General features: G+C 44.1%; 1 protein-coding gene across 1 annotated transcript; it reads left to right on the plus strand.

Moving 5' to 3' along the window:
* The first annotated feature begins 2,069 nt into the window (after window positions 1-2,069).
* On the plus strand, window positions 2,070-13,969 carry LOC133122330 (voltage-dependent calcium channel gamma-4 subunit-like). The gene is made up of 4 exons (XM_061232267.1): window positions 2,070-2,292; window positions 11,534-11,617; window positions 12,454-12,594; window positions 13,449-13,969. The coding sequence occupies exons 1-4, from the start codon at window positions 2,070-2,072 to the stop codon at window positions 13,967-13,969; spliced, it is 969 nt and encodes a 322-aa protein (XP_061088251.1).
* The last annotated feature ends 216 nt before the right edge of the window (window positions 13,970-14,185 follow it).

Below are 14,185 nucleotides of genomic sequence, written 5' to 3' on the forward strand. Positions count from 1 at the left end.
GGAGTTTGCCAAAAGGCACCTGAAGGACTCTCAGACCATGAGAAACAAAATTCTCTGGTCTGATGAGACAAAGATTGAACTCTTTGGCGTGAATGCCAGGCGTCATGTTTGGAGGAAACCAGGCACCGCTCATCACCTGGCCAATACCATCCCTACAGTGAAGCATGGTGGTAGCAGGCTGTGGGGATGTTTTTCAGTGGCAGGAACTGGGAGACTAGTCAGGATTGAGGGAAAGTTGTTTTTTTGCACCATTCTTTGCAAACTCTAGAGACTAATGTGTGTTAAAATCCCAGGAGATCAGCAGTTTCTGAGACATTCAAACCACCCTGTCTGCCATCAACAATCATTCCACGGTCAAAGTCACTTGGATCATACTTTTTCCCATTCTGACGGCTGATGCGAACATTAGCTGAAGCTCTTGACCCATATCTACATGATTGTATTCATTGCACTGCAGCCACACAATTGGTTGATTAGATAATCGCATGAATAAGCAGGTATAATAAAGAAATAAAGTGCTCAGTGAGTATTTTGCCCATTTTTAATATTTTAATGTATATTATTAATATTGCAAATTACTTTTCACACATTTTCCTCTGTGTTGTGTTTATAAACCAAAGAATAATGCTGAATGTATTATCTATCTGTTTGTCTTTCAGCTGCATCTGACCACGTACCACAATGCAGTTTGAATTGTGTACTCGTCTAGCCCAAATGACTCAACTGTAGTGTGTAACATTTTATTAATTTATAATTTTATGCATTCAGAAGTGGTGATCTGCATTGACCAAAAAGTGTTTTTGTTCTGGTTGGATGCACTGAGGCTCTCAGTGCATTGTTTTCTTTTGTGTGCACCCAGGTGGGTGGAAAGGCTTCATCAGTCATTCGGTCATTGACAGGCACAACCTGATCAATAACACAGAGAGGCAATCTAGTGCTTACCACACATACATGGAAGGGACTAAACAATCGGCAAGAAACTCCGAAGGGAAGCCTGAAGTACATTTGTTCTAATGGCGTTTTAGAAGTAGTGTATTTATATAATTTACAGTGCTTGCTAAATATGTGACTAATATATATCACTTTTGTATTTTTTCTCAATCTTATCACAGACAGGATTCTGTGAGGTTTAGATGAGGAAGACAGATGACTGTGCACGGATGGACCCAGCGTACCTCAGGGTGCAGTCAGGGGTGAGCTCACCACCATTAAGTGTCAGACTAGGCTGAAAAATTACTCACGGTGTAAATGTTAAATGGAAATATTTGTTCATGGCAACAAATTGAATGAGCTTTGGTTATCCTGTCGCAATCCATTTTATGGTTGGTTACAGAGGTGTGAAAATGTCAAAAGGCCATACTAATATGTTATTGTATAGGCATAAACGCCTCGTGCTTTTATTTAAAATCAGAAAATGTCGACAAACTGACGCAGGGTTTAACTGTACCCCCAATCGCGTCGCTAAAGCACGGAGGCGCTCCAACTACCACGTTCAGCATTCCGCGCAAACGAGATTGATATATTTTCGGGCAATCACGTCTGTCTAATGGACCACCTCAGGCTCTCTCCACGAGACGCATTTCGTCTCCTCCTACCACACGATTTTGTTACATTTCACTTTCTTCCTAGCGCTGTAACGGCGAAGTATTTACATGTTTGTTTCCGATTGGTTAGTTGAAGTGAAGGTGGGGTCTGAGAGGAAGCCGTGGAAGCGCTTTGTGAATTAAATCATCCGAGTTTGCGAAAGCTGTTCGTCCCGGGAAGAAACAACTGGATTTTACCGAGAGTGTTCAATAAACTGAGAAATAAAACGGAGGGAAAGTATGTACAGTGCCACATCTGGCTAAAGCGCGGACATCTGCGATTGAGAGCACCTGAAGCACAAGTGGCAGCATCATCAAGTTTACTTACCCAGAACAAGTGCCGAAGTTTCCAAAGGAAATGCGAATTTTGTGAGAACTTAAACCATAGAAAAGCATGACACAAAGGTCTTGGTGAATAGTGTGACAAGGCAATCCTTGAATGATGCGCTTCAGGGTGTAGACTCGTCTGGATTATTATGAGGCGCTATGGCGTGGTGTGATCGTGGGGTTCAGATGTTACTGACCACCGTGGGGGCTTTTGCGGCTTTCAGTCTAATGACAATCGCAATTGGTACGGACTACTGGCTTTATTCAAGGGGGTACTCATGCAACGCCACCAACATCACTACGGACGAAACTCAAGCGCAACCTAAGAAAACTAAAGGCGATCTCACACACTCTGGACTGTGGAGAATCTGTTGTATTGAAGGTACCCGGCATGTTCATGCCTTTTCATTTCTTTATGTCACTCAGCGGAAATGTCTAGAGAGAATTAACACTAAAACAAATCTGATCAATTAGCCTAATTAAAAATGTACATATAAAAACTTTAGTGCTTCAAATGTTCAGATATTTAAAACATTTGTCTTGGATAATGTGTTCCCATATCCTATCCGTTAACCCCGTACGCTAAAGAACGATGGGTTCCAGGCGCACTCAGTAATCTTTAGAGGGAACATGAGAGGTTAGAGGTAGGCTACATGAGAGAGGAGACTGTAGGGAACAGAGAATTGCGCTTCGTATGGAAAAGTGGAGTAATTTATACAGGTCCTAAAACGGTAAAGTTAACGGGTGGAGGGTGGAGAAACGTTTCAAAGAATACACAGTGAGAAACAAATAAAATACCATTAAGCATGGAGCGCAGACACAGGTCGGAATGGCCAGGGTTTAATTCTCTCTGAAATATATCATTACATTTTCATATTTGCTATGACAGGGTAAAAGTAGACATTAGATAAAGGGAGTTACTATTTGTTATCCATGTGGTGCACATTGTAATGTATTATTAACGAATTAAAGCAGGGATAGCGCTCGTTCTTTTGGATATTTTTTGTGTGATAAAAGTCACAATAATGCAAGTAAATATTTCAATAGTGCATTTAACTTTAAGTGTTTTTCATGGAATCTGAACGAATGAAGACTTGAGATGCGCTTCATAAACAATCTGCGTTCAGTCAGCCCTTTATTGTATTTGATGCTGTTGCTTGGCAACTACATCTGTGAAATTGCTATGGAAACATGGGGAAGATTTAAAAATAGACAATTCTGAACAATAGTCAATTCTGTCAAAGCCATTGTTCGTACAAAGATGTAAATGTTATAGGTACCCAAATAAAATTACGAAATACTTTTACTTTTGTCCAAGATTTTTTTCCCAACATGGCAGGAGTCTTTGTTCCGATGCATTAGGCAGCTACAGTGAAGGGACAAAACAATAGAATTTGAGTTCAGGGCACGTAAATATATGCATATAGATTCTCAGAGAATAACCAACCAATTGTTCATATTACAGAAGCATGCTTTTCGACTGCATAAGTGCTATTATTTCATTATTATTGAAGGAAGGATTATTGAAGGATATTGAAATATTAATTTTGACTGCTGTCATAATTATTATTATTATTATTATTATTATTATTATTATTATTATTATTATTATTATTATTATGTCATTTAGTAGACGCCCACAACCTGAACGACGTCTTGTGAAATACAAAGTAATGACAGTGAACATATATAACGGATTCTTAAAAAGCCTCGAATACTTTTTTTTTTTTTGCAGTACAGTTTTAAATACATACGCGATAAACATAAAAGTGGAATATTGAAGAATGTCACTTCTTAAGGTAAAATCAATTGAAATAATCCGTATCAGTCTCGAGACATTCCCTTGAGGGCGGAGCTTTCTCAAACCAAATAACACAGCAGGGGAGTTTATCTGATAAATCATAGAATCTATATTCGTACTCGTTTCTTTCGTCGACATTCTCCAGTGACCTTGCATATACATAAAATGAAACTAGCTGTATGTTGATTTGCGTATCTGTGACACAAAGCTTTCATAACAGACCTCCCACTTGTTTCCTGCGTGTGACGCTCGGGTCATGTTTTCTTCATCGTGTCTGTTTTCAAGAATCAACATTTTAAAATGCAGGCTTTATGCACCGTGGTTGTTGGAAGTAAGGCATTCTTAGTCACTGATATGGACCTCGGTAACGGAGCGCAAAAATGGGTGCTCTGGACGACTTGAGCATGCTACTGGAGCGTTTTTGTTTTTTTGGGGGTTTTTTTAGACGGCATAGCCGATTGTGGACATACTGTACTGTTTACTGAGAACCCGTCCCTCTTCATCCGTCGCTTTCAATCTAACTGTGAGATTCCTACTACAAGAACTACTGCCTGATGCGTATCGGACATAAGTTATTTCAAACTTGTACATGCAACATGTGGCAAATAGCTAAAGTTTAAGTTGCATGAAGCACGCGGTACAGCCAGCTAGCATCCTCACCAACCTCACCTTATTTTACAGCGAGTGGGGGAATGGATAGGCGTCAATGTGGTTTCTAAAGCCACGTGCACATTATTTTTTGTTTCAAGCAAATAAATAGTCGGCATAAACACAGACTTGGCTCTCATGAATGAAGAGGTTTCTCAAATAGCTCAGACTACTTTACATGCCCAGACAACCTACCCATTTGTGTTGCATGCCTAGTCTCAACTCACACTGTATGTAGTCTGGCTGGTGTCATTTATTGGAAGTCACATTTGAGCAGCTTGGTCTATCTCCTATAGCCAAGTACACAGTCTATGTGCTGGTGGTAGGCTTTGTTATGATAATTAATGAGTTGGCCCCTTGGTGTGGCATGTGGTACATGGTGTGTAGCCTGCTCATTGTGAATATAGGATGTTTTTGTACACAATTTACTAAATAAACCAATCCCAGAATGCTCATCATTAGCTCATCATAAGCTCATTGTTGGGGAAAAAAAGCAGCTTGCAAAAGTATTTTCCTGAAAAATTGTGCCACTGCCTACTGAAGACAAAATATTGAAAGAATAAATTACCCAATTCATGCCTCGAAATTCTTATATTTTTGGAACCATTTCATGCACAGAAATGCATCCAAACTTAGTACAATTTGTACTCTTTAGACTTTGCTTCGGGAACATACATAAAAGCTGCTGTACGTGTGTCTATGATGTAGCATTGTTTGCAGCTTTGGCTCCTGCAGAAGCTGAGGAATTTATATATTTTATTTCTTGTGGTGGAGCCCATTTGGAGTCAGTTGCTGGAGGATGCTGGATGCCTTGTCAGTACACGCTGACACCATTGTTTGGGGGGATGTGGCTATATAGCTAAATAGCTGCAATGCAAGAGAACGTTTTCATGGAACACTGGAAGAGTATTGGGCACAACCTGGTGTGAATCTGCTTTTGAGACGACACAGCAGAGTGGGAGCTTCTAGTTTCCCTTTCCTGTTTTGTGCAAAGATTCCACATTTTACTCCCATTATGTCCAATTTCTTCATTTCAGTTTTGTTAATGAAATGAGGGGAAAACACACATCTGTTAGTCAGCATGTGCCAGCTATGTGCACCTATGATAAGCCTTTTCCCCTTTAATCCAACTTGCTTCAGTGGTCATCAGACAACATAATATATACACTCAGTGAGCACTCTATGTTTTTGGTCTTCTGTTGCTGTAGTCTATCCACTTAAGAGGTTTGGTCTGAAAAAGAGCGGAACCTCTTGACCATGTCTGCATGCTTTTAGGCATTCAGTTGCTGTCACATGATGGGTTTAATAAATATTTGCATTAACACAAGCTGGTGTACTGGTCTACCAAATAAAGTGCTCACTGAGTGTATGTCCATGGCAACAGGGAGATGTTCTCGAAAGGTCTGTGGGAGAAGAAAAAAAAAAAGGCTCGTAGGTAAGATGTGCTCGGTGCCTGCACAAAATGTTTGATGAATTTAATTTAAGCTCGCTATGAAGCAGGAGGAGAGGTGAGGTTCGACGTGGAGTAGTGGCCTTAAATTGGGATGCGCGGTTGGCAGCGGTGATGTTATTTGTTGGCAGGGGGAATTAACCCGGCCGGCTGAACTGCAGTGCTCTGGGCTCGCTGCGGGTCTGTAATTAAAATACAGCAGCTCAGAGGCTTACGAGGCTCTAATTAGCCAGTGGGCCTGACTTCCGCTACCGTTGGGCACTGAGAGGGAATGATAAGGAGCGATGTGTTTGTTCCAGACGATGTTCCAGCAGGATGTCACTGGGATGGGGATGTTTGGCCCCACCCTCCCGGATGCACCACATAACCACACCGTGCGCTGCACCCATTCAGCTTTCCTCCACAGTGCCACCGTCATTTCCTGTCGATATACATCTGTTTCTATACCGCCAGTGTCCAAGAGTCCCTTTCACACAAACCGAGCCAGAACGGCAGATCATACATCTCTCATGGGTCGTGAAATCCTTTGATTTGATTGTTGGGTTATTGGAACCCAGGGTTGCAAGGGAAATGTCCTTGCAGTAATTCTGTTGTACATTGAGTGTTATAGCTAAGGCCATGCTTTTTCTACAGTCAAATAATATTGCCTTGCATTTCAGTTAAAATCCACTGTGTGTCTCTGTAGGCACTAATGTTTAATACATAACGTGGTGATTGGCTACTTTAAAGCTGTGATTAATTGAATTACGAAAGATGAATCATCATGAGATTGGTGAAATCCAACAAATGGCTGCTTTAGCGAAATGTGTCACGTTAAGTCTATGGCTGAAGTGAGCTGAATCAGAGAGCAAGCCTGCATCTCAATATGCACCTGGTGCAATCGCACCAAGTTGATGAATGGAAAAGACTGAAATGATTCAGGTAACATGAAATACGGAGCCTTTTAATGTTTGATCAACAGGCAACCTGTTGAGAAGCATCTTCCTGATGGCGGACTGAATTACAGCCTGAAAATCAGCGGCAGAAAATATATGGTCGCAGCTAAAGCACACTGAACTCTATCACGTTATTCTTTATCTGGTACTTATTTTAAACACAATGGAGGGGGGGGGGACCGAACAGATATACTGGACAAGAATAGGAGGTCATTGTGAGGGAGGAATGAAAGAGATTTAAGAAATAAGACACTCTATTGACTTATTGCCAGTTTGATTTTCACCCGGGGAAAATACACAGCGCAATGACAGCTGCCGCATATCAAAATGAAATCTCCTTCCCATTTCTCTCACTACCCAGACCTGTGAAAGATGCTAAAAAGCCATTAGACTTTGCACTGGCAGGCTATGTTTGTTTGTGTGTGTGCGTGCGTGCGTGTGTGTGACTGAGTGTGTGAGTGACTGAAAGAGAGGGGGGATGGAGACAGATATAGGGATTGAGGTAGAGAAAGAGAGAGCGTGTGTTTTACAAGGGAAGTGAACAGGAGGTTCTCTGTTTAATGCCTTGTAAATCCAAATAGGTTCCCCTGCGGGGATGGAGTGGAGCTTTTACAAATGAAGAGAGCAATTGAGTTTGATCTATACACTCACCCACAATTAAACAGACAGCCCTAATTATGTGCAAGATTTTACAGTCCAACATGTTGAGCTTGATTGGTGTTTGAATGCTGAAAAAAAAACCCAGCTACTGTAAGAAACAAGTGGCATTTTTTCATTGACTGATTTGTCCATATAAGTTATTGATTATTTCTTTTAAATGGCTTTATAGTAATGAGGTGCCCCACACAGTCAGCTGGATCGTGGGTACTGATTGCATTGGTGGATAGACTTAGGGTAAGGTGCTGGCTGTGGAGGTCAGGTTTGGGTTTGGATGGTGGAGTTGGTGCTGGTGCAGGAGGTGTGAGGTGTTGGGTGTGGAGGTCAGGTTTGGGTTTGGATGGTGGAGTTGGTGCAGCAGGAGGAGGTGTGAGGTGTTGGGTGTGGAGGTCAGGTTTGGGTTTGGATGGTGGAGTTGGTGCAGCAGGAGGAGGTGTGAGGTGTTGGGTGTGGAGGTCAGGTTTGGGTTTGGATGGTGGAGTTAGTGCAGGAGGTGTGAGGTGTTGGGTGTGGGGGTCAGGTTTGGGTTTGGATGGTGGAGTTGGTGCAGGAGGTGTGAGGTGTTGGGTGTGGAGGTCAGGTTTGGGTTTGGATGGTGGAGTTGGTGCAGGAGGTGTGAGGTGTTGGGTGTGGAGGTCAGGTTTGGGTTTGGATGGTGGAGTTGGTGCAGGAGGTGTGAGGTGTTGGGTGTGGAGGTCAGGTTTGGGTTTGGATGGTGGAGTTGGTGCAGGAGGTGTGAGGTGTTGGGTGTGGGGAATGAGAGGGGGTTCTGTATTAAAGAACAATGAAGATGTGAGAGGCATCCTTGGAGACATTATGGAAATGCGATTCTGGGAACAGGGCTGAGGTTACCATGGCGAAGATGCACTGAGTAATGCACTCTGTTCTCAGACGAGCCTGAGGGAGCCGCGGCCTGTTTCCGCGGTGAGTCGCGGTGATCACCGTGTCAGCCGAAAGGCTTTATTACTCCTTTATGAGACAAACACACCAGAGCCCACCTGACTCCTCCGCACGGGCGCGAGCGAGCGCTCCGCAGACAGACAGGCCCTCCGTAAACCACCACACGGGCCGGGGCTTTCAATCATTCCCGGTCAAACGCATTAAAAAAAAAACTATCCAGAAAAACCAGGAGGAATAATCCCCGTGTCCCAGGAGGAAGACCTGGCGAGACATTGAGCCGGTGAGGCATTCTGGGCTGGTGCTGCTCCTCCGTTGGAGGACTTGTGGATCGGTTGCAACCTACGAGGCTGCGGGTCCTCTCGGCCCTCCCGCCCCGTCAGGGCGGGGCCCGGGGGAGGGAGGCACGGCAGAGTCGTGGCGGGCGGCACACGTTATTCGCACATCTCTTTCATACATATTAAATTCGGTGCGCTGGACCGGAGCCAGATGAATTTTATCCGGGCCTCCCGCCGCGGTTCCCCAAAGACCTTGGCGCTGACGGCCCTGGGGAGCCGGCTCTGAGCCTTCAGAGGAAGCCCCGCTCTCCTGGCCGCGTCGGCCCGTCGCTGAACGCCAGGAGGAGGATTATACGCTCAGAGGCTCCGCCAACCAAGAGCGCCCGGTCTGGAAAACGTTTGTGTGACGGCTTCATCGCGGATATCTGGGAAGTGCCGGTCCAGACGCTGTCTGCACGTTTCTCTACAGTAAACATTGGCAATATGCTAAACGTGTTGACGCGCTTTGAGTTCAAGAAGTGCAGCTTCCGTGAACAGCCGTGAACCAAAATAGTATTTAATATTCAGGGTTCACTTTGAGAACTGTAATGTATTATTCTCTTGAATGTTTTGTAAAATGTGTTCTTCTAAAAAGCCTTTTCCTCCTAATGGTAGAGGCTCCAGGGCACAGACATAGGAGAGTTAGATCCTACACTCCCTTATGTTGCTTTCTGCTCCGTCCGTAAACAGTGCCGACGTTATAGTGACTAGACAAGGAGACTTGTGCTCCACATCCTCAGACCTATTTAAATATAATTAACTTGCTCTTCCTGATTAAATGCTAGGCCCAATTAAAAGCATGCTGTGACAGAAACACAGTGTCACAGAGAAGCAATTGTTTTTTTTTGTTTTTTTATTTCAACCCAAACATTAACAAAGTACACAGTCACAGTTATATAACAATGTCACCTTTAGGGTGTCTGATGTATTCAGTGTTACCGTCTGTTAAAACTGCACTGCAGATACACAAAAAGGTGTTAAACTAAGATGGCTGAATTTGATGACGATTTTGTCTTAACAAAAAGGGCCCGGCTTACAGTAAACCTTTGTGTTATGTTTATAGCACAATGAGCCAGGGGAAAAAAACATTGGTTACAAACAACAAGTTTCATCATGATCAGGGTGAGTCACACTACATTTGTCAAAATGGTCTAATATGTTTCACTCACTCACTGAGACAAAAGTTAATGGGGGTGTCTACAAATCACCGAATTGCATCTAGAAACTTCCATTGCTTCTGCAGCCTCTTCACACAGGGCCATTTCTATTTTAACATGGCACCTCTTGTTTATTGTGGGTCTACCTAAAATAGAACTGTGCCCTTTTATAGAAGAATTGGATCCAATGGTTGACGTAGTTAACATTCATGAATTATACCGTATGCGTGAAGTACTTTAATTAGCACAATATGAATGCCCATTGTGCTGTATTTAAATTAAACAATAAACCTGAATATTTTGCCATATTTTGAGAGGCCATACAAAGTGAATGTCAGTACCTGCCAGAGCTAGTTAGCTTGGTCTTTGCAATGTGGTCTCATGGATTTGTAAGACTCTATGGGCCAGTTTCACAGACAGGTTGAGCCTAGTCCGGGTCTAAATTCCATTTTGAATGGAGATTCTCCACACAAAATGTATCACTAAGCTTCATCTGTGTCTGGCCTGTGTCCAGTCAACTCACAATCAGTTGAGATACTAAGAAGTTACTCCGAGATGCTTAGCTCAGTGGTCCAAGCATCGCTCAGAGCAATTTGTGATTCACTTATAGCACATCAAGAGGAATAATTGATTCTGCTAATGAGCAGAATGCTCATTTTAACATGCATTAGAACATGATTACATCCTATTAATAGTTCTGATGTTGCAAATCAGAAGAATGATTGTGTTTTCAGTCTGAACGTGATCTTCATCTTTAAATCAGTGAGTTGGGGCATAAAGGTGAAAGGCAATTGCTTGTGCAGCACCCTACAAATGAGTGACTTTCAGAGCAGACTTTTGGGTTTGTTGTTCCTGAGTTCTTACGCACTTGGAAGTGTGGATGGTAAAGCAATGAGGGTCGCTCCACAATCTATTTACTGCCAGGCAGTGAGAGACGTTGTCAGCTGAGGAGGAGTAATGTAGTTTAGCTTTGAAGGGAAAAGAGAGATGCTTCATTTGCCATAGCCAGAAGAAGACTATTCCGGATGCATAGCCCATACTTTCAACATTAGATTGCATGTTATTTGGCAGCTGTTTTAATCTAAAGCAACTTACAGTTGATTTAATTAAGCAGGAGACAATCCGCCTTGAGCACTGTGGGGTTAAGGGCCCAACAGCTGCGTGGATCACATTTTGGTTATACCAGGGATCGAACCACCGACCTTGAGGGTCCCAGTCATGTATTTTAACCACTCAGCTACAGGCTGCCCCGGACACTTTTTACAAAGTTCCCTTTACTGTATGCTTAGTTTAGGAAATGATATAAATATTCTGCAGATGTGTTACGTGATGATAGGATGACCTTTCTCTCACGACAGCATGCTGATAGCCAAGGCCCAAGGCAGATAAAACCTCTGTTTGCATCATGAGCATCAGGCAAATTGAAGTAGACGTGGCAATATTGGACTCTTAATGTGGAGTAATCATCACACCCATTCCTGAATTTTCCCTGCTTCGTTAGCGAAATAGCTAATTGGAGGTCCGGGTTAAAGCTGAGGTTGGAGGGGCAAATTAGTTGGAAACACTCTGTCAGAGTTTTAATTCCTGCTAATTTACCGTGTTGCTAGCCTGCGGAGGCTTGATTGATTCTTCCTTTTTGGGGTAACAGAAACAGAAAGAAAGGACAGGGAGAGCCTGTACTTTGAATAAAGCTCTCGCACGGCTCTTCCTCTCAGTCTCACACACCCTGCTGATTTATTGTGAATTGCTCATGCTCTATAGGGATCAACAAAGGAAGCTGTTACCGGATCAATCACTTCCCAGAGGACAACGACTATGACACAGACAGCTCTGAGTACCTCCTGCGTGAGTGAACCTTTCCCCGCTCCTGGCTGCACAACCCTTTCCCACCTTCAGCATGAGAAACATGTCCATCTAGATTTGTAGATTTCTGTAAAGCCTGAAGTATGTAGGCGTCAGCACTAGACACACTTACAGTGTGTTTATGATGAGCATATTGGAGTCAGAACTCTCAGTGTATCTTTAAAAAAAGATGATGTGATTACTCTGAGGTCAAGAGAAAGAAAGATTCAGAGATCACTTGAACTGCTAATATGCCTGAAATCATGTAATGAGAGGCTTGGACGATTTGGGTCTATATCCATATTAAAGTATGTCAGAGTAGAATTACAGATACACTGCAAGAAAGTCAGTCTTAACAAGTAGTCATGTAATGAGACTTTTCTCTCGCTCAAGTAGAAAACATTAGGTACTGTTTACTTGACAAGTGAAATTGTCTTACCCCATTGGCAAATTCTGAAATGAGTCAAAACCGTCACACCTCTCAAAAAACATTTGATCACAAAAAAACTCCTCTCACCATTGCCAATAGTTTTGTCATTTTTAGCAAAAAAGTTCTCTCTTCAGGTTCTTCTCTTAATGGCACATTGAGAATTAAGAATAAAGGCATAAGACGTGTTTTAAAAAGCTTCAGAAGGATACAGGATTGCAAGGGCCATTTCGTATAGTGAGACCCCTCTTATACACAAACGCACTACACGAGATAATGATTTACAACATGCTAATGTGCTCATGGTTTCCTTGTGTATAAATAGCGTGTGTGCTGTTTAACAGCCCTATGGCAAAGTCAGGGAATAGAGAGCAGCGGAAGTGTGAGTACTGAGGAGACGCATTGTGCGCAGGTATCGTCCGGGCCTCCAGCGTGTTCCCCATCCTCAGCACCATCCTGCTGCTGCTGGGCGGCCTGTGTGTGGGAGTGGGCCGCATCTACAGCAGCAAGAACAACATCCTGCTCAGCGCCGGCATCCTGTTCGTCGCAGCAGGTAAACCGCCCGTCCGCCCGCGAGAGCGACCGTTCCTCACCGCGGCTCGACGGACGACCGCCATGGCTACGTTCCTTCACGCGCGCCAGTTCACAGGTCCTTAAATTAGCCGTGCCGAAAGGCTTTTATACCGAGCGCACCAGTTTCCTCAAACACGGGTGAACTATGGCGTGAGGCTGCCGAGGTAGAAGCATGTCAGACCAGAGACTTGTGTGCAGATCAGCATTATGAAGACCATGAAAGCATCCCTGCTTCCTGTTCACTTGACATGCTGGGCTGTTTCAAAACAAGCGTGGATGTTCTTTCCATCTGTTACACTGCAAGAGATTCTGTCTTATCAAGTGTTTTAGTCTTGTAATGAGGCGTAAAAAAAAAAGGTTTTCTCTCTCATGTAGAAAATATTGGCTTCTTTTAAGTTACTGTTTGCTTGACAAGTCAAATTTTCTTACCCCATTGGCAGATCTTGAAATGACTCAAACTGTCTCATCTCATAGAAAATAAGATTTTAAGTCTAAATACAAGACTAAAATTCTGAGATTGAGATTGACTTATTTTTTAGTTTTCCGGTTGTGTAGATTTGCATAGAAACCTGTACAGTATATTGCAAGGCTGTTCTGGATCTGATGATTACCCGGCATTGGGCCTCAGGAGTTTGTATCTGATAATTATTTAATTGTGACACATTATACAATCAGTCACAGAGAACCAATACTCCACGGGTGGTTGAGCACCTTTATGACACTGATAATGTTGCCAAGGGGACCATGAATATGACCGTCATACTATAATGAAAGCCAATGAGCTGTGCTCTCTCTCTCTCTCTCTCTCTCTACCTCTCCGTCTCGATCTCGCAGGCCTGAGCAACATCATCGGCATCATCGTCTACATCTCCAGCAACGCCGGGGACCCCAGCGACAAGAAGGACGAGGACAAGAAGAACCAGTACAACTACGGCTGGTCCTTCTACTTCGGCGCGCTGTCCTTCATCGTGGCGGAGTCCATCGGCGTGCTGGCCGTCAACATCTACATCGAGAAGAACAAGGAGATCCGCTTCAAGGCCCGGCGGGAGTTCGTCAAGGCCACCTCGTCCTCGTCGCCGTACTCCCGCATGCCCAGCTACCGCTACCGCCGGCGGCGCTCCCGCTCCAGCTCCCGCTCCACGGACCCGTCCCGCGAGACCTCGCCCGTGGGGCTGAAGATGGTCAGCTCCATGCCCATGGGCGAGATCTCCATGTACACTCTGACCCGGGACCCGCTCAAGTCCGGCACCGCCGCCTCGTACAGCCCGGATCACGACTCCGGCTTCTTGCAGGTCCACAACTGCTTCCCTAAAGACCTGAAGGACGGGATTAACAGGAGGACAACGCCGGTATGAAACCCGTTTCCCTCCGCAAGGGACGGGGGCCGGGCCAATGCCGGGGCCACAGGGGCGGTTCGGAGAGGCAGTGCCTGATGAGCCGGACTGATCGGTACGGTGAAGGTGTTGGATGATCAGTGTCCATGTGAAGGAGAGAAATCCTTCTGTAAAAAGGCTATAATGATGTGTTGGGCAGGGGGAAGAGGATACAGGTATCCTGATTGGGCTAAAGCT

Source organism: Conger conger, chromosome 2 (genome assembly GCF_963514075.1).
Source record: "Conger conger chromosome 2, fConCon1.1, whole genome shotgun sequence".
Lineage (NCBI taxonomy): Eukaryota > Metazoa > Chordata > Actinopteri > Anguilliformes > Congridae > Conger > Conger conger.

Coding starts and splice junctions, on each gene's coding strand:
- LOC133122330 (XM_061232267.1), top strand. CDS start 2,070: ATGGCGTGGTGTGATCGTGGGGTTCAGATGTTACTGACCACCGTGGGG. Junction 2,293..11,533: donor GAGAATCTGTTGTATTGAAG/GTACCCGGCATG, acceptor CATGCTCTATAG/GGATCAACAAAGGAAGCTGT. Junction 11,618..12,453: donor CAGCTCTGAGTACCTCCTGC/GTGAGTGAACCT, acceptor CATTGTGCGCAG/GTATCGTCCGGGCCTCCAGC.